This window comes from Haliotis cracherodii, unplaced genomic scaffold, assembly GCF_022045235.1.
Source record: "Haliotis cracherodii isolate W230 unplaced genomic scaffold, xgHalCrac1.p SCAF_8, whole genome shotgun sequence".
Taxonomy (NCBI): Eukaryota; Metazoa; Mollusca; class Gastropoda; order Lepetellida; family Haliotidae; genus Haliotis; species Haliotis cracherodii.
In genome coordinates, this window is record NW_027266341.1 from 37,296,258 (window position 1) to 37,317,964 (window position 21,707).

Here is a 21,707-nt window from a genome sequence, read left to right on the forward strand (position 1 = left end):
TCTGGTCCTGTCGTAGGTGTCGTCCCATCTCATCCCAGATCATGTTCTATGCAGAAGAGGTCTGGAGAAACAGCCAGCCATGGCTGTATAGCAATGTTATCCTGCCTCAACTCTGTTACAACACATGCAACTTGTGGGCGGGCATTATCCTACAGCAAGGTGATGCTACGTCCCTGCATTTGCACAAAGGGTAGAACATGATCTCGAACGATGTCGTACTGGTAGCATATGCCATTCACTTGCCGTTTACGAGGATTAGTTGTGTTCACCCATTGAGTTGTGATAACATTTCACTTACACTCCCAAACTGACAAAGTCGAATAACGCAAGCGTCGCTTAAACACTCATGGTCGCACCTGGACCCATCTTTAAAAGTATACTGTCCCAATCATGACTTCGAAACCTTAGATACTGTCTGCACCAAGCTAGGTGTGTCGGACGGTGACATGGAAGCAAAATTGGGCATATCGCTGGATGTCGGGGGCATGCGTAGGGCTCTGTCACTAATTGGTCTCAACCCAGGAATTGTCTGCGCTGTTAATGTGGCAGTTTGATATCAATTCTGCAGATGCACCAACCGAATATGGTTGTCTTGTTGACGTGACGTCACAAATGGATGACCAGCTCATGGCAAGTCATGAGTGTTGCCCTGCTGTATATAACATGTCCAAAGAGATAATATTGTGTTTCAGTGAACATTCAAATGTCTGGCAACTTCGTTTTGTGCTTTTCCTGTTTGCAGTATATCCAGGGCACATTCACATTAAAGAAAATTGCATCATGCTTCCAACAAACACGCAAACATCCAAATTGTGCGCTGTGCATGAACATGCAGGAGCAAATTGTTAATCACGACCTCAAAGCTGCGATGTTTTCATGAATATGTATTGAAACAGCTTATTTCAGAATATATTTATTTTTATTAACTTTGTATGAAGCAGTTACTTTTTTCGGTTAGTACACACACCAGCAGACATCCTCTAACTGAGAGCCAAGAATATTTTCCCTTAAATATAAATGTGAGGCCCACAAACTGATTGCAAGCTAAGAAGAGTCAAGGCATGGGTGAATGTATGATGTTTTATGTCCTGAATGCAACAGTCCTGGTGTATCTTTATGATCATGTAAATGTTCACATCCGAGTCAACCAGTGGTTGATAGCATGAGCAAAGATCCAGGTGAGGTGAAATATGGTTTAACATCACGTCCAAGTTTATTGCATTTAAATAGCGATGTGCATGCATGTGTGTGTGTGTGTGTATGTGTGTGCTTGTGCTAGTCCAGACTGATGCCAATTTTATAGTACTAGCCCACTGAGATACCATGTTTAACATGAATACCCCTCTCAGACACAGTATACTGACTCCAAGCCGACCAGTCCATGCTTTAACCCCTTAATGACGAGCACCAGACGGGGTAACAAGTACCATATTTTAACGTCTTTGGTATGCCGCAGCCGGGGACCAAACCTCAGACCTTCCGCTATCCGGGAATACGCTCTACCACTAGACCTAAGTGTCTGTGCAAAGATCCTGGGTGTCAGGATACAATGACAATATCAGCAGGACATATATTGAAGTAAGCCTCATCCTCGTTAGCTCTTACTATAGGGTCTGGGGACCTATCCTGCTCTGGAGTACACCCAGCAAAACAGTCTGTAAGGTCAGGTTTGTGAGTATGGTTTTACACAATATTAGAGCAATATCATGGAGGGGGACACCAGAAATTGGCTTCACACACTGTACTCATGTCGGGAATCGAACCTTGGTCTTTGGAGTGATGAGCGGACGCTTTAACCACGAGGCTACCTGACCGCCCCTCAGTTTTGAGTTGTTGAATTTGGTCAAATAAATACGCCAGACATTTTCTCCACAAAAGTTTATTATGCACATGTAACTCTGGACAAGACAAGACAACAATAACAATATACAATTGTACATATCATACAAAATAGCATGGCTACAGCACATTTACACACAGATGTCAGTCACAACAATGTCTATTGCAAACATAACATTCACACAACTGACATGCATGACAAACACAGTCTCCTCCCCAGTTAAGTATTGGATATATATAGTACATGTATATCAAGTTTATATCGGACAAGTATCCAGGGAGTATGCTATCTTGCTTACTGAGTAATACCAGGTTTGTCTCAAGAGGGTAAGAGGACTTAAACCATTACAGAGAATATGTGTTCTGTTACATAAAATATTTTTGGTTAAGTACGGTATGTAATAATTCAAGTGCACAATTTTTCTTATTGGACAATAAAATTCTGATAATGAACAAGAATCAGTTGAGAGAATAATTATTCGAAGCATAATTTATCGAATAAATATAGATTAATATTTCTCTATTGATTAAACTTAAGTTTCCCACAACCAGAGAGAAAACATAACTTAGGAAGTGATATCTGCCATAGAAACATGATATTTTTTAAAGGAAGTGTTTTTTAATGTCAATATACAGACAAAAATTTCATCAATCTGAGTATTAAGTAACGCAACATATAAGCTCGAACCGGTTAAATATATTTTCTCTGAAGCTACCCATGGTGTAGATGTATAAATACCAAGCTATAGTTTGCAGCTCCAAACCAGTCAATATGTATACTCCCCAGGGAGCTGAGAATGAAAAACAAGTGCAAACTGATCAACTGACTAGAGTAGTAATGTTTTGTTTTGTTTGTTGTTTAAGGCCACACCCAGCAATATTCCAGCTATATGATGGCGGTCTGTAAATAATCGAGTCTGGACCAGACAATCCAGTGATTGACATCATGAGCATCGTTCCATGCAATTGGGATATGATGACAGGCATCAACCAAGTCAGCGGGCCTGACCACCCTATCCCCACAAGCATAGTAGCATCATGAGCATCCACTTGAAGTGGAAATTGGTGCATTATAAATAAATTATTAAATTATTATTATTATTATTATTATTATTATTGGTAGTAGTCGTAGTATGTAAACAAACTCATGGCGTCTTGCATGTATGGGTTACTGAGTTGGACACAGTGGAGCTGAAGATGCACTGAACATGTTCCGGTCAGAGCTCCACTGGGTTTACTGTTGGCTGTATTTGTCCTTCAGTCACCATGGCAATCTTGAAACAGCTGTTTCATATCATCCAACACCATTAGCTGTTTATTGTTGTGTACACAGGAAACTAAATACAGTCCTAAAACTAACTGGACTATTTCTGAAAATTTAGATGACATACCAAAACTTGAAAATGTGTTAAATGAGTGAAATACGCATTCATAAGGAATTCAACTATATGAAAATTTAATACAAAAATAGCATCAAGTCAATACTAATTGCTATATTTATTTGCATTTAAAGAAAGTATGCAAAATACTAAATTCATAATAAACAGTATGAAGCCATGGATTTGTGAATGAAATCCAACGAACTTTCATCGGTTGAAATACCTTTCACATACACTCTGACCTCTATGCTCTAATTGAGTCCCAACTGGAATGGTCCCATATTCGTAATGAACAATTCATATTTATACAAAGAATATGTTTGACATGTCAATCTGAATTCATGATTTATCGTTTGACAAGAAATGAAATTCTTTTCTTTATCATTTTGATTTGGACGTGTGTGGTCACATAAATACATTTTTAGATATTCTAAGTATCATTTCTATTGCTACACACTTAAACTAAACTACATACTATAAAATATTTAACAATTTCTAATACGAGACAACAAAGTCCAGTACAAAATCCACATTCTTGAGATTTCAACTCGCACAAAATCTTCTAATGTTTCATCAAACTAAGTATTCACAACAATTCAACGTTTCATCATTAAACTATGTTCAGATCTTTCACAAAACAATAATAGATCTCTTCTACTTTAACTTCTCTGTACACTATAAAATATGCAAATCTAGCCATAAACAACTGCTTAAATCCAAACATCTTATCACTCTGGAAAGAATACAAAGTCAAGTCCATTACATCAAACATAAAACTCCAACTTCCTGACAGGACCTGGGCAACACAGACAGTCAAACAATACAAAATCGCTGCTGAGAAGAAACTTCACACATCTAGAGTTCAAATATCAACAATGCCACAAAGTTTTTGAATTGATGGAGATGATACATTGTTAATATTTATCCACTGCTAGCCAAACTATGGGTTGAATTTTCACTGAATCAAAAATGTTAACTTTACAATTTGCACATTATTTATTATTGGACTCTTTGATATTTTGCTGTTACCAAATACTTATCACATCAGATCCATTCACACTGAAAAACTATTTCATTTTAGAAAAAGGAATAGAATCTGTCCAGGAAAAAAATACTGAATATCTTTCAGCTCTCCATACAGCAAGGTCACTGTTAACAACTGGCACATTTCTTCTCCAATTCTATGACATATTGTCCACAAATATCACAAGTTTCTACATGTTCTCCAAGTAGAGGTGGACAAACCCTGCAGACTGGTACCGGGTACAACAGATAATAAGGCAGGACCATGATACAAAACCCGACGGACGGACGGCAGCGATGTCCCCAACAGATTTCACCAGCACATGACAAACATTACACGGTACAAGGTAGTCACAACTGAAGTTAGGAGTAAATATAGTGTCAAAGAAGCCAATTTCATTTTGATATTGAACAACCAATAACAGATTTCCTGTTAGTTAAGTTTGTTTTTTAGGCGAATAGATCTCACAGTTACAAGTTCAGAAACTATTACCTTATAATTTTAGATTTTGTTCAAAATTATTCAAATTTCCTGAATGTTGTTGACAGGCAGTCACATGACTATATCGTGTGTCACATGATCACAAACATCACAAGACTATCACCTCACATGTCATACAATCACAATTTGCAATCCCATAAACTTAAAGTATATACAACTGTTCATCAAAACTATAAATTTCTGACACAAAATCTTGGAGCCAATAAATTCAAATAAACTGGCAAGTCAACAAATGTAACAGCATATTATGTAAGACTGATTAGCAGTAGTGTTAGTACAATCTTATCAAAATCAAAATCATGAAAAAGAACTGGTCATTCATTAACAAGGATCGAGATAGGAGAGCTTGGACTGTAGATATAAAAGACATTGTGATAATATATGAGTCTGTTTACTGTTGTTACATTCAAAATGATTAAAATTTAGACCAAATTACTTTTTTTTATGGAAGCTTATCCCCAAAATACCGGAAGGCACAAAGACACAAAACGTCAGTGATTAATTAACTTCCTGCTTTGTGCCTGTTACCATATTTTCCAGTTCATAATGTCAAGTTTCACATAAAAGTTTACAATCCACAATTATTTGCCATCAATGTTAATGATATTTCGGTGAATGTCAGGATAAAGGTTGATGACCATTTGCTGAGAGTCATCCTAAAGGTTACATTCATACAGAGGCTTATATTGCACTCCCAGGTGGGCAAGAGACCTGAGTTTATTGCAAGACAACAAGGACACCAGGTGTGAAAGGCCCTCAGTTCTCTGTGAGGAATCACCAGGTGCACAAGGTCCTGTGCTAACTACAAGACACCATTGACACAGGAATACATGGCCTAAAGTTGATTGCAAGACATCATGGACACCAGGTGCACAAGGCCCTGAGCTGACAAGACATCATGGACACCAGGTGCACAAGGCCCTGAGCTGACAAGACATCATGGACACCAGATGCACAAGGCCCTCAGCTGACAAGACATCTTGGACACCAGGTGCACAAGGCCCTGAGCTGACAAGACATCATGGACACCAAGTGCACAAGGCCCTGAGCTGACAAGACATCATGGACACCAGATGCACAAGGCCCTGAGCTGACAAGACATCATGGACACCAGATGCACAAGGCCCTGAGCTGACAAGACATCATGGACACCAGGAGTTCAAGGCCCCTGGTCAGTGGAGGCATCATAAGCCACCTGAGAGAGCTCTTGCTTCCTCATACAATGTGGTATATTATTCTGGAAGGAACTGTCACCCTTCCAACACCATTCAGCATCAATAAAACACAACTCCATCTCATCGTCAACATTAAAACTTCCACAGCCACCTGAAATGTATTTAAAGTTTGAAATAATATGTAATTGAAACACATGTAAGTTCATCAGTCAACGACAGATAGTGTGACACAATGTCTGACAAAACACACACGTCTGTAACAGAGGCAGTAATGTTCCACATGCTCATCATTGCAACATCTGCTGTCTGAACTACTTAAGCTCCGCAGTGATTCTCCGTCGGTCCGTCAGCCAGTAAGTTGGGTTTAACACCACTTTGAAAAGTATTCCAGGTATATTGTGGCATGTCAGTTGGGACGAAAGCTCAAAGTGATGCAGGTCTTGGATATTTACTCACTCTGCACATCAAATTGCGGCGCCTTACATGACCTGCCACCCATGCCTTGCAGTGATTCTGATGTGTTTTCCCACATATTTTTGATAATGACCTCGAGTGTAACCACCTAATGAGAGATGTACACAATTGAGAAATCCAGTAATTATCTCATGAAATTCCTTTCTCATCAGGTCATACCAAACACAACTGCCTAACAAACCCAAGGACAACATGAGCAAGATCTAGGATGTGTTTTGGTTATGCTGCACAATATGTTTGGATACAGTAGCAAATGGGCTCATTATTATTTCCTTATCCTGAGTAAAAAATAAAAGAATTGGTTCTCAGGCAAAAGCTTTTGGCTTTTGAAAATATTGTGTCATGTTTTCAAGACACAGGGGGAGAATGGAAATAAATACGAAACATGCATGGAATATTATGAATGATGAGGGCAATGCTTGAGAACCAAGACTATTATTTTTTTCTTGCTAACTATCCATTGGCTTATTGGCTTATGCCCATCACTGAGCTCTGTTTCTAAACATCTTGGTGAATATGGCATCAGGCTGCTTCATCAGCAGTATATGAGGACAAAATGTTAGTTCTGTTGCTAAAGCAACAAGATAATGGGTGTTCTTTCTGTAATCATTGCCATCAATAGTTACATCTCAGTTCTCCTAAAAGAGAATTCGAAAATGATTATGGATAAGATTATATAATGCTTAAACATCAAATGCTAAAATCCGATATTTTTGACAAGACGGAAAGGTTTCTACTAAGTCTGCTAACATAGAATGTTTTGAAGAAAATGTGGTCCAAAAGTTTACATATCCGACAACTGGCATGTCAACAATTTTGAAACAAATAACAATTGACAGGTGGCAACTGACAAAAGTTGAACAATGCTGCTATGATTTAAATGCAATACAATCAACATCTAAGAAACAGAAACATACTTGAGCAAATGTCAAACATCTGATTCAACATTCATTAATCACTGGTTGACAAAGAAACCATGGCATGCAGAGCTACCTGGGAACACATAAAAGGAAATTTACACTCAAAATCATTTATATCAACAAGCCTTTACCTGAAATATATGCAAATTCACTCATGAAAAAATGAAAACTATCCAAAAAGAATACAGTACAAAGTGTCTGCAAACAAAATGTCATCAATATGCAAAATATAAACAAAGAAAATATTAACAACTACCCGAAGACAATCGACAGTCAACAAGTCAGCAGACGATATGAGAGTGATGTTAACAATGAGTGTTTCAAGGGTTCAAAGTTCTTGTCGTCTAATGCCTGTGAATTTTTAATGATGGTCGTCAACATGATGAAATCATGAAATTAATACATCACCAAATTAATGAGAGTGTTATACATGGTGTGAAATGTTTCAGCGGGTAACCCTACCTTTGACCTTTAAAAACTACTCAGCAAGATGGTAAACATAGAATTTTATGACATAGTATTGGGTGAAAGCATTTCGATTGAACAATATCTTCACAAACATAAATTCAGCTGTGTGACATCTAACGGGCAGGAAATCTAAAGGAAGAAAATCAGAATACAGCATAATCAGATGAGATAGGTCAGGTCACTAAAACAGATCATACAAGGGTCATGCTTGGCACAATCGTTTGAACGAATATGACCAGAGTATTGCTTGTAATTTAAAGATTATTTGACAAGGTTATCAAAGACACCACAATCATACACGGTTGGTGATTGTCTTCACTGTCTGGTGAGCATGTGTAAACAAAGTGACCACACCTGACTCAGAACTTTGGTCAAAATCTAGCACTCAATTTCATTGTTTGTTGTGAGCCTTGCCAAACATGTCATTGTTGTCACCCACACGCAGTGAACCTGACATGACAATAAACTGCAATATATGAAAACAAAAATGCATCGCTTTATTAATCCGTGAAAAGGACACACACATTTTTCACATTAATTTCATGATTTACAATCGTTACTGAAGATGTCTTCAGGGTCCATACAGTGAACAACACTTAAGAACTGTTCAAGGATAAAATTCCAATTTTGAAGGACAAAATCACAGAATGTTGAACCTTGGAATCAGGGACTTATCATAGCAAATAAGCATTATACTTCACCCTTTTGATATTAAATATTACATGACTAAATTTTGATATTAACAGCCATTGTCTCATAGTCTAACAAACAATATTTAATCTGTAAAAATATATTTCACAAAAAATATTTATCAGTTAAAGAAGTTAAAAACCAAACTGCAGTTGCTCTTGTAAGATATCTTTTTTGGCATTTCAAGATATGACTTATAAATAAATGGAAAGGTCATAATAATATAACTATTACACACAATCTAACACTAATATTAAATATTATTACGAACAGAAGAGGTAGGGCCATCATTAGTTATTTTTAGACGAGATTCTTGCCAATATTTTCCATATCCAGAAGTAAACGTAACTGCCAAGTATGAGTGAGTGAGTGAATATGGATTTACACCGCTTTTAGCAATATCACGGCAGGGGACACCAGAAATGGGCTTAACACATTGTATCCATATCGGGAACCGACCCCGGGTCTTCGGCGTGACAAGCGAACACTTTAACCGCTAGGCTACCCGACTGGCCCGCCAAGTATGAAACAGGAGCAGGGAGAGGCAATTATTGAGAAGGGGTCATGGAAGTTTGATTTGATTAGGGAGGTTTGCATATTCCTTATTTTCAAATTAGTTGTGCGACTGGGGTTTTATATATATAAATTTGTTGGCATCCTAGAATAGAGACATTACTCTTTGTAAAACACTACTACCAGTATACCAGCATTAAATGTTACACATCACCTGGGAGCTGCTGTACAAAACAACCTTAGCACCATGACTGTAGTAAGTCTATGTTAAGGTATGGGAATTACGATAATCTTAGCACTAAGATCACTTTGTACAACGGCCACCACCAAAACCGCAGTTTCTATCCCAATGCTGACTTATTACTGATGTTTAGGATTCTGCACTTGTTTTCACACCATGTGAAATCTCTACTTTCATTGGGCATTTCAGACTTTATAGAACATCACATTTGACTGGTTGGTAAAAATACCACTAACCCCACCTCTAGGACAAGCAGAGGACTGAGGATCATATCTATCTATAGATCCAAACTCATCTTCCCGAGGCAAGGGCGTTACCTGACTATAAAAGTCCAGTCCGTAGCGCCTCCGGTGGTTATTACAAGTTATGTCCCTTCTAAGTCCCTGTTATTGACCAATCAGATTTCAACTCTCATATCACTTGCATTTGCTTCAAACAAAATGGCAGCACCCAGTCAAGACAATTTGATCTTTAATCACGATCTATATTGTAATAAAACTTGCCTCACCTCTCAAAGTGCATCCAAAGTGCATCCGATCACTTGAGCACCTTGATTAAAAAACATGTACAGATTTGCAAAATATCTGTCAATGACAGATGGCAATGGCAGTACACATGCTTTGCAAATACTGCAGCCAACCGACATCTGCACATTGAAATTCAGGTTGTTTACGAACCGGATGTCTAGTTCATTTTGCGATTTTGTCTGGACTACTCATAGATTCGTCAGTCCAGCCAAAATGTAACTCCAGAATTCCAGCCTAGTTTGACAAGGGTGGAAACTGGAGTCAGTTACCTCCATGCCTTGGGAAGATGGTCCAAACTAGTCTTTTGATTCCTGTCAATATAATGAACTCTTGTCTAAATGACTTTTACAAGACAATATTTACATGTCAATGTGAGAGACTTGGCCTGAGTGATGTTGCCCGCAAATAACTGAAGATGAGGTAGCAGATAGATGTAACCATGGCAACCCACAGACTACACTATTGCACTATCCTGAAGTGAGTAAGTGTTTCACTGTGTGTGACACTCACTCTGTCATTCCTCAATACAAAACTTTGTGACTCAATAAACTTGGCCCACATGCACGAAGTGTCTGTAGCACTACAGCAATTGTAAGGCTATGCTAAAGTTATGATTGATATAGTACCACAAATAGTTTGTGCATACAGGCGTTGACCTGTATGACTGTAGGCATCCACTTGCAAACAATCACCAAATAAACCCCACTGAAATAAGAACTCAATGAAGACCTAAAAGGGGAGCTAACTCAAAATAATTGTTGTCAAGTATTGTCCGTCCGTAACATAAAAAATCTTATTCATAGAAAAGAAGATGACATTTGCTAAATTATTTAAAAAAATGGATTGTTTGGTCTAGACCTTAAGTTACACAACAAAAGAAAGATTTATCTTCCTTCACTTAAACCATTACCTTGTAGTCAACAAAACACTTCATTTCAAATCAGCACAGTGAGAAGTTTGTATATTTTGCTAAGGACTACTTCTACTGTGTGGGAATATCATTATTAGACCAGAAAGGAAACATTTCATTCCAATACTATTGAAATACTAATCTGGAAAGTTGTTGTGTCAGCATACAAGCAGTTTACATGCTTTAAAAAACCTTATTTGGTTATGGAATAATTTCAGCCAGACTCATTTTCTGGTAAAATATTTTTAGATGACAATATAATTGTACAACATGACTCACTAAACCAGCTTCCGCCTAATGTACATATGACAAAACACTGATCTACAAACTACCAAGGACTTATTTCCCAATACATATTTACTTGGTCTTGCCTCTTGGCTAGTCAGGCTAATACAGATGAATGAACATCATAACAAACTATCTGTCTTGTAGACTCCTCAAACTAGTAGGTATCATACCAAGGAATGACTAGGTAATTGACTCCAGAATAAAGGGGAAACTATCTGTATTGGCAAATACAATTCTCGCGTAACCATAGAAACAAAGAATCAATGTGCAAAATATAACTGGCATTCTCCGATTCATGGACTGATTATTGTCACTGATAAAGATTATATAAAATATAACAGCTGTAGGCACAGACAACACAATGCTGTGTCCAATCAATAAGTGTAGTTGTTAACAGAAAAGGGCACTGCTTGGTAATGTCACAATTTGAGATTTGATCGCATTATCATTGCAATTCAATCACTGGACCGGTTTATCTGGCATTGTGATACAATGATGATAATAATAAATTCATCTTTGATTCTAAACGTTAATAAAAACAGCAAATCTATCAAAATTTAACAAATCTTAACACACCATCCAAATTTGAATATATTCGACATCGTTTTGAGAAACCTCAGTGGAAAACATATATCCTATACTGACCAACTAAACACGTGTTAACAATTCAGGGATGATTTTTGTCAAATGACCTCTTTACCTCTAACAGCAAATATAATACAACAGTTGAAGCATAAAGAATATAAAAAAAAAAAAAACATCTAGAGTTTGATTAAACATGACTACATACTTGTCGATTTCAGTGAAATGTACATGTGAATTACTAGCTGCTTGATTATGCTGATGTGGCTGTAGGCCTGTAAGTGACTGAGATCTATGGCATGTGTGATATGTACAACCATCTGGTTAACACGAGGGAAGATCAGCACGTACCAGGACAGCTCTATCATATCTGAGAATGTGTGAGTGTCATTTTTTACCATTCTACTGCAATAAAACTTTACTTATTTGAAAGTTGTGTGAAAACCATTATTATTTTCATGATAGGGTTTCAGTTCTAATTAAAGACAATAAGCGACATTTTTAGCTGAATTTCTCTGCAATACCCTGCTGATCAAGCCATACCCAGACAGCACAGACTTGGGGATAGTTTGATTAATGCTCTTGGTAAAAGTGATGTAGAAACAATTCCCTGATGTATTTGGTTGCAAGACCAGCATCTTCAGAAGGGACAGGACTCACAGCTGTCAACTTTCTCAAATTACAGTAGGTACTTTGTTACAATCTTCTGGTCGGGATAGCAAACTCCGACATTATGAATCATCTACAGTGCAATACAGCTATGTGATTCCGAAACTCAGTTGATAGGTTCATTGCTTAGTTACCATTTCGACTACAGCTAATTCTAATATTATGAGTGGAGTGTCTTGATTGGGCAGATACAAAACTTTAGGACTTTAACCACTCAATAAACAAGATACATTTGTAGCAAATGGTGGAGATTTAATAATAACCTCTGTTATTGCTGTCTATGATCATTTAGCCCTTGGGACTTTTTATTCGAAGATAGAGTTCTTATTCTTGTATATTAGTTGCAATTTCGTATAATAAAAAAACATACGAAAACTTCATGACAGCTTTCAGTTATGCAGCTACTGTTGGGACCAATGTACTAAATTATCACTGAAATTAACTGTCACTTTGTTTAATGAAATGAAAACACTCTTTCAACCCTGACTAGAATCCTTTTCTGCAAGTTATTTCCTCGTTCACTCATGACAGTCTGCTACAGTTAAAAATGAGTGAGAGCTATATCTGAACCTGTTTCACAAAGTGTTCATCGAACAGCTGATTCGGTCCGTGGCAGCACCAGGAATTCAATCCACAGCAGTCCGTGTCCACGACCGTTTGGTGAAACACTGCCCAGAACAATAGATCAAAACAGTACTTGATATAAATCAAATCTTCCAACTTTTCCATAAATCTGACACGGTTCATGTGGGTCCCCAGCAATTGTTAGGTTGCCCTAAGACACCCAATACCTCAGTTTTACCCTGGAAAAGTGTCTGAGTATGTGACTTACATCACCAGGTTGTAAATACCCAAATGGCCATGGCTGTCATTTCCATGGATTCTAAACATTACTTATCAACAAGCAGCTTTCTTGGTCTATTCTTTCATTCCCTTTTTCTCTATTGTTCCTAAATTCAAATGAGAGTGTTGGCAGTACTTGTGGCTGCAATTATATATCTATATAGATAGCATCACTTCAAGGTCAACCATGAAAATATATCTGACAATATTGAATATGAAACATATTGCTGTGAATTTCAATACTGATGATTGACTTCTAAACACATCAGACTGACCGATATTTCAACATTTCAATAATATCAAACACATGACTATAATAGAACAAGAAAGTAGCAATAACTAGAATATTTCCGTTATTCAAGATATGGAACAATACCACTAACATGTTAATCAATTTAACCATTCCTACAATAATGTCAGTCATTACATAAAACACAATTTAAATGGTATATCAACATGCCTGGTGATATTTTATCTCAAACTTCAAATTTGTACTGACCAAATTTCTTATCACTCGTTTACCGGAATTCGCTGAAGGGTTACAGTGTAATTTTTTTCTGCGCATAATATTCGAATTTTTTTCTGTCCAAAACACTGAATCCACTACAGGGGGTGCACATTATACTTGGGTGCGCACTATACTCAAGAAAATACAGTACATATCTTTGATTTGTGGGCTGCGTCAAGAATGAAGAAAAGCTGGTTAATGGGATCTGAATATAAATGCCATAAATAATTGATATATACACTGATTGTATTGTGATCAATGGGTGATACTGGAGTGAGTCATGGACCAACCTAAGTAGCATGTTTAAGACCAAATGAGTTCTCACAAAGAGTAACAAATGGTATGTGTGTCAAACGAAGGAAAATGACTTTCACAATAATCCAAATACATTGTCACAAATACCATAACTGTAGAAAATGTCATGTGGTAGTTGATCTAATAAGCGCCCTGAGCACTTTATAAGTTGCAAGGATGCCAAAGATGACAGCATCACTTAAAATGTTGACAATAGTGGCATGTACAGCATTATGTGAACTACAATAGGCAACTTATTCATTCTACAGCAAGGATTCATGGGATGTTATCTTTCGAATCCCACTGCAAATGTAGCCGTTTAAAAAGCTGAAGATGATAAAGTCATGACTTAATTCTCATTAACAAGAAACTATCCACTTCATTCCTACAAAAAATGAGTACTTTTGATCTTAGGCCGCAATAAATTCATTACAAGATTTTCATTTTCAAAAATATGCATAAGGAGGCATTTTCAGTTCTTCAAGACATCTGTTTGTAGTAACCAGTGACGGCTGAATTTCACATGAAGCATGAATTTTGGGAACAAAAAGTGGTGAATGTCTTCAACTGTAGGTACTTATGGACAATTTAAAGATTTGAGGTGGGGAGTGTGGTTGTGAGGTGGGCGGAGGTAAAAATCTCAGAACTAATTTATTATGGCCTTACCCCATAATATCAAAATCAAAATACAATTACCGTATTCGACGTAATAAGCGCCCCGCTCTAATAAGCGCCCACGGCGATATTTATTTATTTTTAATATATTGGCTTGTGAACAATCCCAATTAGCACCCCTTCCGATTGATCAATGTACACAAGACTTATTTATTCGTGTATAATACGCACTCGTGTGTTATATGCACCCTTAATTATGGGCAATAAATTCTGGAAAAATATATCTGTCGTATATAAACATTTCAGGCTGTCAGCATAAACCACGAAATTTATCTTTCAACTCTGTTTTTTTCCACCAAAATAAGAGTCCCTATTTCTAATTTTGAGAGCGCCCTGGGCGCTTATTAAGTCGAATACGGTAACAGTAAACATTAGTGCCAAACACCCTGAAGTCTTTACTAATTGCTTGCACTTTACAAAGAAACAAAAAGAGATCAAATGTAATATTTTTGTTTTGAAATATTTACTAAATTCCTGTTCCAGAGAAAGATAATATTTCCCTATTTCAGGTAAGTATATGCTTATGTTCCAAATTACCCTAAAATACATAAAGTCAGGATTCATGGATAGAGCACGGTATGCACGGATAACAAAAATCCTGCAAATTGATTCTAATTGATCAATGAACTTCTATGTCAAATAGTTACAGCAAATGGACTATGATATGGAACTGTGACAATGATTTGTGTGGAAGTAGCTGTGACGAGCCTATCTCTTTTTCTTGTTGTTGTTGTTGTTGAGGACGGTGCCGTTAGTATGCTGTATCCCCAGCGTGCCGGCCACGATGGACATGCCCTTGAAGTCCCAGTACGCTGATATGTGGTAGGCCATGTTGGTGTAGCCGATGATGTATTCACACAGCGAGAAGTAGCTGAATGCTGCACACACAACAGAGAGAAAGCATGGTGAGTTGGTTTGGTATTGCTGTGATAGGTGGAAATTGGTTGTAAAATCATGATTGATGATTGGGTCATGCCAACAAATCGATCATCGAAACATGTCAGTTAGTATCATTTGTTGTCTCTTAATGGTAAGTTCAGTAAAACTAGATCACACCTGACAAAAATCCTTTGTTTTTTGACAATGGAAAATTGCATTCAATTGATGGTACCTTACCATCAATTTTCGATTATTTCAATTAATGGGGATACTAAACCTCACAACATCAGTTTGTTGGTGGCTCAGGGACAAAATTATGTAGCCTGTAGACAATTAGCACAAGCATATTGCTGGCAAACTGAGGACTCTTTTAGGAGAGTCTGCAATTCATACCAATAATCATAGGATCCTAACACCTGACCTTGAACATCACCTTCACCCAGAACATCACCTTGACCCAGAATATCACCTTGACCCAGAATATCACCTAGACCTTTAATATCACCATGGCCCTGTAAATCACTTCTATCCTGAACTCTGCATATATCACCTTGACCCCCGAATAGCATCTTGACCTACTGACCTGTTGGCTGACAATACAGCCGATGAAGAGCAAAGAAGTACAGCAGTCCCATTGTAGAAAGGAAGTTAAGAACAAACATGATCTTCTTCAGCTTGTAGGAGATTTCCTCCTGTAAAAAAACAGACATGCATGTCAAACCCTGGTTTTACTGGTTCGACAACAGTAATCTCTAAACAGGACTTTTCCCCAGATTTCCAGAATACACCACTCAACTTATGTTAGCAACCTGATGATATCAATGTGAACAGTTTGATCACAATATCCCTAAGCAGGGCTCAAGTTAGCTACATAAAACATTTGGGATGGGTTTTTAGGTTTAAAGTATTTCACAATAATTTGCGATGCACAAGGCTGTATGCCGATACGTATCACGATACATTAAGGTATGAATTGAAGCTCATAAATGAAACTAAACAAGATCCTGGTAGAACATAATGTTTACTTGGTCAATAAATACAGACATCTTAGGGCCCCAGATCCATGTTCTGGGGCAGTTAAAGTTTTTGGCAAGTATATAACATTAAACATATGATAAAAATCGCTATTTGAAATCACCCGATATACTGAGCATGAAAAAATGATATTGTGATACGTATCGTGAGTGAACCTCAATATACCAAACTACCAGTAATACCTCACATCCATATAAAACATGCATCAGTGCAACCTATTTTTGAAAAATGTAACCAATATTTAATGTCTACATGCACCATGTGCACACAACATCCCTTTGAACGCACTCAATACCTCCAAGCTTTATTTCTCACACAACTTCACAAAGCCCTGTCTTATGTGTAATCTGTCATGCTTTTGGGGGCTTGACATCTTCAAATGGTGGGTACTTCGAGACAATGTGCATGTTTCAATATTGATAAAATTATGGGACCAGGGTGCAACCTGGTTTTGTCTTGTGCAACTAGGTTTTCACGTCAACATGCCCCTTGTGCAAGTTAAAATCAAATACCTCAAATTAAGCCCTGCTAAGGTTGCTTTGGAAAGTGATTGCAATACAGGAGTTTGATTTTACGCCGCTTTTAGCAATATTCCAGCAATATCACGGCGGGGGACACCAGAAATGGGCTTCACACATTGTACCCATGTCGGGATTCGAACCCGGGTCTTTGGCGTGACGAGCGAACGCTTTAACCACTAGGCTACCCGACCGCCCCTAGTTGAACATAGAATTACGATAGAGAATTCAACACGTTATGTAAACTCACATCTTCAGAAAACTTCCCCGCTGTCCGCGTCAACCTGAATATGATGGTGTTCAACAGCATGTAGCACAGTGACGCCGTCATGAACACCACAAACAGCTTCTCGTGCACAGCTGCAATGACGACAGTAGTTTTAAAATGTATCAAGTTTTTATTTGTTGTCAAAGCTTCAATTAAACCATGTGACTGTCTACCTCTCATCACTCTTGGTTGATTTTTTTAATCGGTGGAGGTGTTGTTTTGTTTGTTCGATGTTTCACGCGACACTCAGCAATATTCCAGCTATATGATGGTGGTCTGTAAATAATCGAGTCTGGACCAGACAATCCAGTGATTGAAATCATGAGCATCAATCAATGGAATAGGGATATGATGACATGCATCAACAAGTCAGCGAGCCGGACCACCCAATCCCGTAAGTCGCCTCTTGCGACAAGCATGGTCCCTTCTTATGGTAAGCATGGGTTGCTGAAGACCTATTCTACCCCAATCTTTACAGGAATGGAGATGGGATTCAGAATGATTTGATGTTGAAAATAACTTGATAGTGAAATTGATATAATTCTGAAATTCACTTGATAATGAAATAGAAAAATAAGAGATAATCATGATAATGAAACTCATGTGATAATAAAATCGAGGCGATAATAATAATGACAGTGATTTCATAATGAAGGGAGTGAGTGAGTATGGTTTTAAGCCGCTTTCAGCAATATTCCAGCAATATCACGGCGCGAACACCAGAAATGGGCTTCACACATTGTACCCATGTGGGTAATCAAACCTGGACCATCGGCGAGACGAGCGAACTCTTTAACCACTGGGCTACCAGACCGCCCAATATCATAATAAAAGTTTCTGAAACTGACATGACATAAAAATGATAGTGAGATCATGGTGAAACTTACGGTAGTTGTCCCTGTTAGAGATATACGTTACTCCGACAAGTGTGGAGTTTTCTATAAAGTTGAGCCAGTAATTGAGTCCTATAAGTTTGAGGAACAGTCCACGGTACTCTTTACTGATAACGTTCGTGAGGTTCTTGTACAAGTTGTAGTATATAATGGCCACTGCAAAGCGTGGTGTGGCGTGAAGGGCAACACATATCCTCCACACATAACTCTGGGGGGTGATGCCCGTCACAGCACTGATAGATGGGATGAAATTAGTTACCTGAAAAAGAAAGAAAATAGATATTCTGCAGTTAACATGGTTAAAATGATTTAATCATTCTTAAATCCTTTTCATAATTTTGCTCATGACTATACAATCATAGAATATTTGCATATTAAACGCCTGATCAACTTCAAAACCAATCAGTGATTATTCTTCATAAAGGCCCCATACCAAGCAAGAGAGTTTACACTAAGTCTTATTTTCTTGTGTACATTACCATGATTACAGATTGTTTTTTCCAGAAAACACAACAGTATAGAAGGGGTATATATATATATATAATTGCCTTGTAACTATTAAAACCAAAATTTTGATATGTTTTATCGACGTTTGAGCAAAGTTTGTTCTCTTAGTAACCACTTGATCTTTGACATAAAAAGTAACTCTTCATGTACGATTTTGATAATCTTCCACACTTGTCATTTTTTTTAGCAACCAGGGCACTTATCACAACATTCATTATGTCAAGACATTTCTGTTCTCGACTGGATATAACATGCATGGATTTCCATTCTAACAGTAAATATAAGTCAGACAGAAGAAATATTATCATCGATGTCATTGGGGAAGTTTCATCCAACAAACATCCCTGAGACCACTAATCAATTGCATCATGTGCAGTGGTGTAACGATACGTGATACAGTACTGTATCGCAATACGAAGCACATGATACAATACATCAATTTCCAAGCTCTGTATCACAATGCATGAGATATATTTCGTTGCGAGTCATATTGGCAAAAAACATCTCTTCTGTTTATTATGCAGATTATGTGGTATTTCATGGTTGGACGTAAAAGGCAGGCCAATATACTCTTGTCCTACAATATCCCATCTTTGATCTCAGAAATTTACTAACAAACATTTCAGGGTTGTGATTCACCAGCAAAAAGAAAGAATATTGGTATACAAATCGTATCGCACCCATAGTATCGGTATACATATTGTATATCGACCCAGTTGTCTTTCAGCAATATCTGAACATCTGAAAATAATTGTAACCCGTAAATTCAGTCAGATGAACACTGATATTTTTCTTAATGCAGGCACTGATTTAGGCCGCAATTCAACAATATTCTCGCATAGTTGTCAAAGACATCGCATCAATATTCATTCAGCGCGATTGAAAATGGTGTATATCTTTCAATAGTTTTATCTGCATTGACACTCATTTTCACCTACAAAATCGATAATGTTGTATTGCTTGAATAAAATTATCTATCGTACCTAAAAACGTCAATAAAAAAATTACACAATACCTTATTCAATCATCAAAAGTTGTCAAACAAAACAGCAATTTGCATACTCGCAACACTGCATGCTATCCCTTACTGTCCATAACCGATTCCTATATCACTGCATGGAGCTTTGCATCAACTGACAATGATAGAGTGTGCAACGTTTATAATCTCTGATTGGCTAAACGAGTGTTTGTTTTTACAACATAAACACTTTGGTCACACAAGAAAATCTTATTCCGTGATCTACAACACCAAATTATTGAACTCATTTTTGGTCACTTAAATCCTAGCAGAAATCAAAGATGAACATGTATGTACGACGTGCAGAAATCAAGAGAAAAAACAGATAATCAAGGGAAAGTTTCAAAACACAAGCAAATTCGGATTTTGGAATACAACAAAACAAAATTTAAATGAATATACCTACCACTCTTTCTCCAAAATACCGTAATATACAAATTTCAAAATACAAATGATCGTATTTTAGATGAGATTCGCCTAGCCTTTAGATAAGACATCATTGGTGGAAGAGTTTTCATGAATGTACCCTCGTAGAAGAATGGCCACCGTTCAAGAATTACAAATTTGAACTATTTCTTTTACTAGAATATGCTAAGATACATTTGCTTCCAGATTTGTCCATAAAAATTGAATATTGTGACTCAATTATTAAAATGTAACTCGTACAAATCTTGAATGTCAACCGTTGAATCTTTTCAACTTCTGGTTACTCATAAACATTTTCTGGCTGTTGCACATGGCCAACACGCCACCTTCTGCAGCACCATAAATCACTAAATTGTTGCTAATTAAAGAAAAGGGTGAGCAATAGTCACTGTACAATGACCTGTTGGCTCCTGCAACCTAACAGCTGATGGTGGCAAACATGCCTCCTTAATAATCTATAATTGTCCTCACGACAATGAACAGAAACACATAAATATTAATGTAATTTCTCCTAAAGTAGACAATGAACAGAAAAATAAATACTACCGTTAACATATTTTTTGATAATACTAATGCTAATATTTCTAAATATTCGTAGTTGAATAAGTAATGTTCGAAAATAGGATATGTCAATATAATCTAGTAACTTTAATTGCAATATAATTGGAGTCACAAATAGTAGAAGCAAATACTGTTGCCCTAAAATCTCTTTGCTTTTGGACCAGCTGAGATTTTCTCTCATAGGTAAATATGTCAAGTATAATCCTTGTTAATGTGTCTCTATATGTTATCATCACTGAAATGAGGAGTTTGTTTTCACCATTTTCTGGAATACAAACTTTTGGTGAAGTGGCTGGTATTGAAGTAGACCCCAGTAGGGAGGACAAGACAGAAGTATTGACCAGTCTGGGAAGAACTGTGTGAAACTAAAGGTGTTTTGGCAATAAATGATTCAATGTTCCCCATCAATGATGTTCAACCGATAACAGCCCCCCACAGCTTCTGGCTGACCTGGTTAAACCCCAGGATGGTGATCACATTATTTTCACAAAGTGTTCCTTAGCCTTACGGAAACTACACTAGAAAACAATGAATTTTAGAAAGTCAGTCTATGAAATTCTTCATAAAATGAGATGTGAGATGGGAGTTTTGGTAGTGAGGAGTGGGGGATGAAAATAAGTGACCAAGTATTTATTAAGTCGCTTTGAACAGTGCTTCAATTATGATCATTGCATGTCTGCTTGACAGGAGAGGATGAGCTGGAAGCATGATAAGGCAAACTAAAATGGTTTTAACATTGCATTCCATATTATTTCACTTTTCAGGCGATGTGCATGCTGCTTGTACTAGTCACGACTTATGCTGGTTGTGTAGCACAAGCCCACTGAGAGGCCATGCTACAGTTTAACATGGATACCCAACTCAGACTCAGTGTATTGACTCTGAAACAAGGGTTCCCTTAATGAGTGAGTGAGTAAGTATGGTCTTATGCCACTTTTAGCAATATTCCAGCAATATCATGATGAGGAACACCAGAAATTGGCTTCACACATTGTACCCATGCAGGGAATCGAAATTTGTTTTTTGTGTGATGAGTCAACGCTTTATCAACTAGACTTCACACTCCCCTTAATGCTGAGCAC

At 37.3% G+C, this 21,707-nt stretch overlaps 1 protein-coding gene across 1 annotated transcript in view; it reads right to left on the bottom strand.

The window, feature by feature from the left end:
* Nucleotides 1-1,873: 1,873 nt before the first annotated feature.
* LOC139449350 (post-GPI attachment to proteins factor 2-like) overlaps nucleotides 1,874-21,707 on the bottom strand; it is a 44,463-nt gene continuing 24,629 nt past the window's right edge. Inside the window, exons 2-5 of the mRNA XM_071230675.1 lie at nucleotides 18,108-18,372; nucleotides 17,203-17,312; nucleotides 15,983-16,091; nucleotides 1,874-15,398 (exon numbers count right to left, since the gene is read on the bottom strand). Of these exons, the coding sequence (XP_071086776.1) occupies nucleotides 15,229-15,398; nucleotides 15,983-16,091; nucleotides 17,203-17,312; nucleotides 18,108-18,372 (654 nt within the window). The 3' untranslated portion in view covers nucleotides 1,874-15,228. The remainder of the gene's footprint in view (nucleotides 15,399-15,982; nucleotides 16,092-17,202; nucleotides 17,313-18,107; nucleotides 18,373-21,707) is intronic.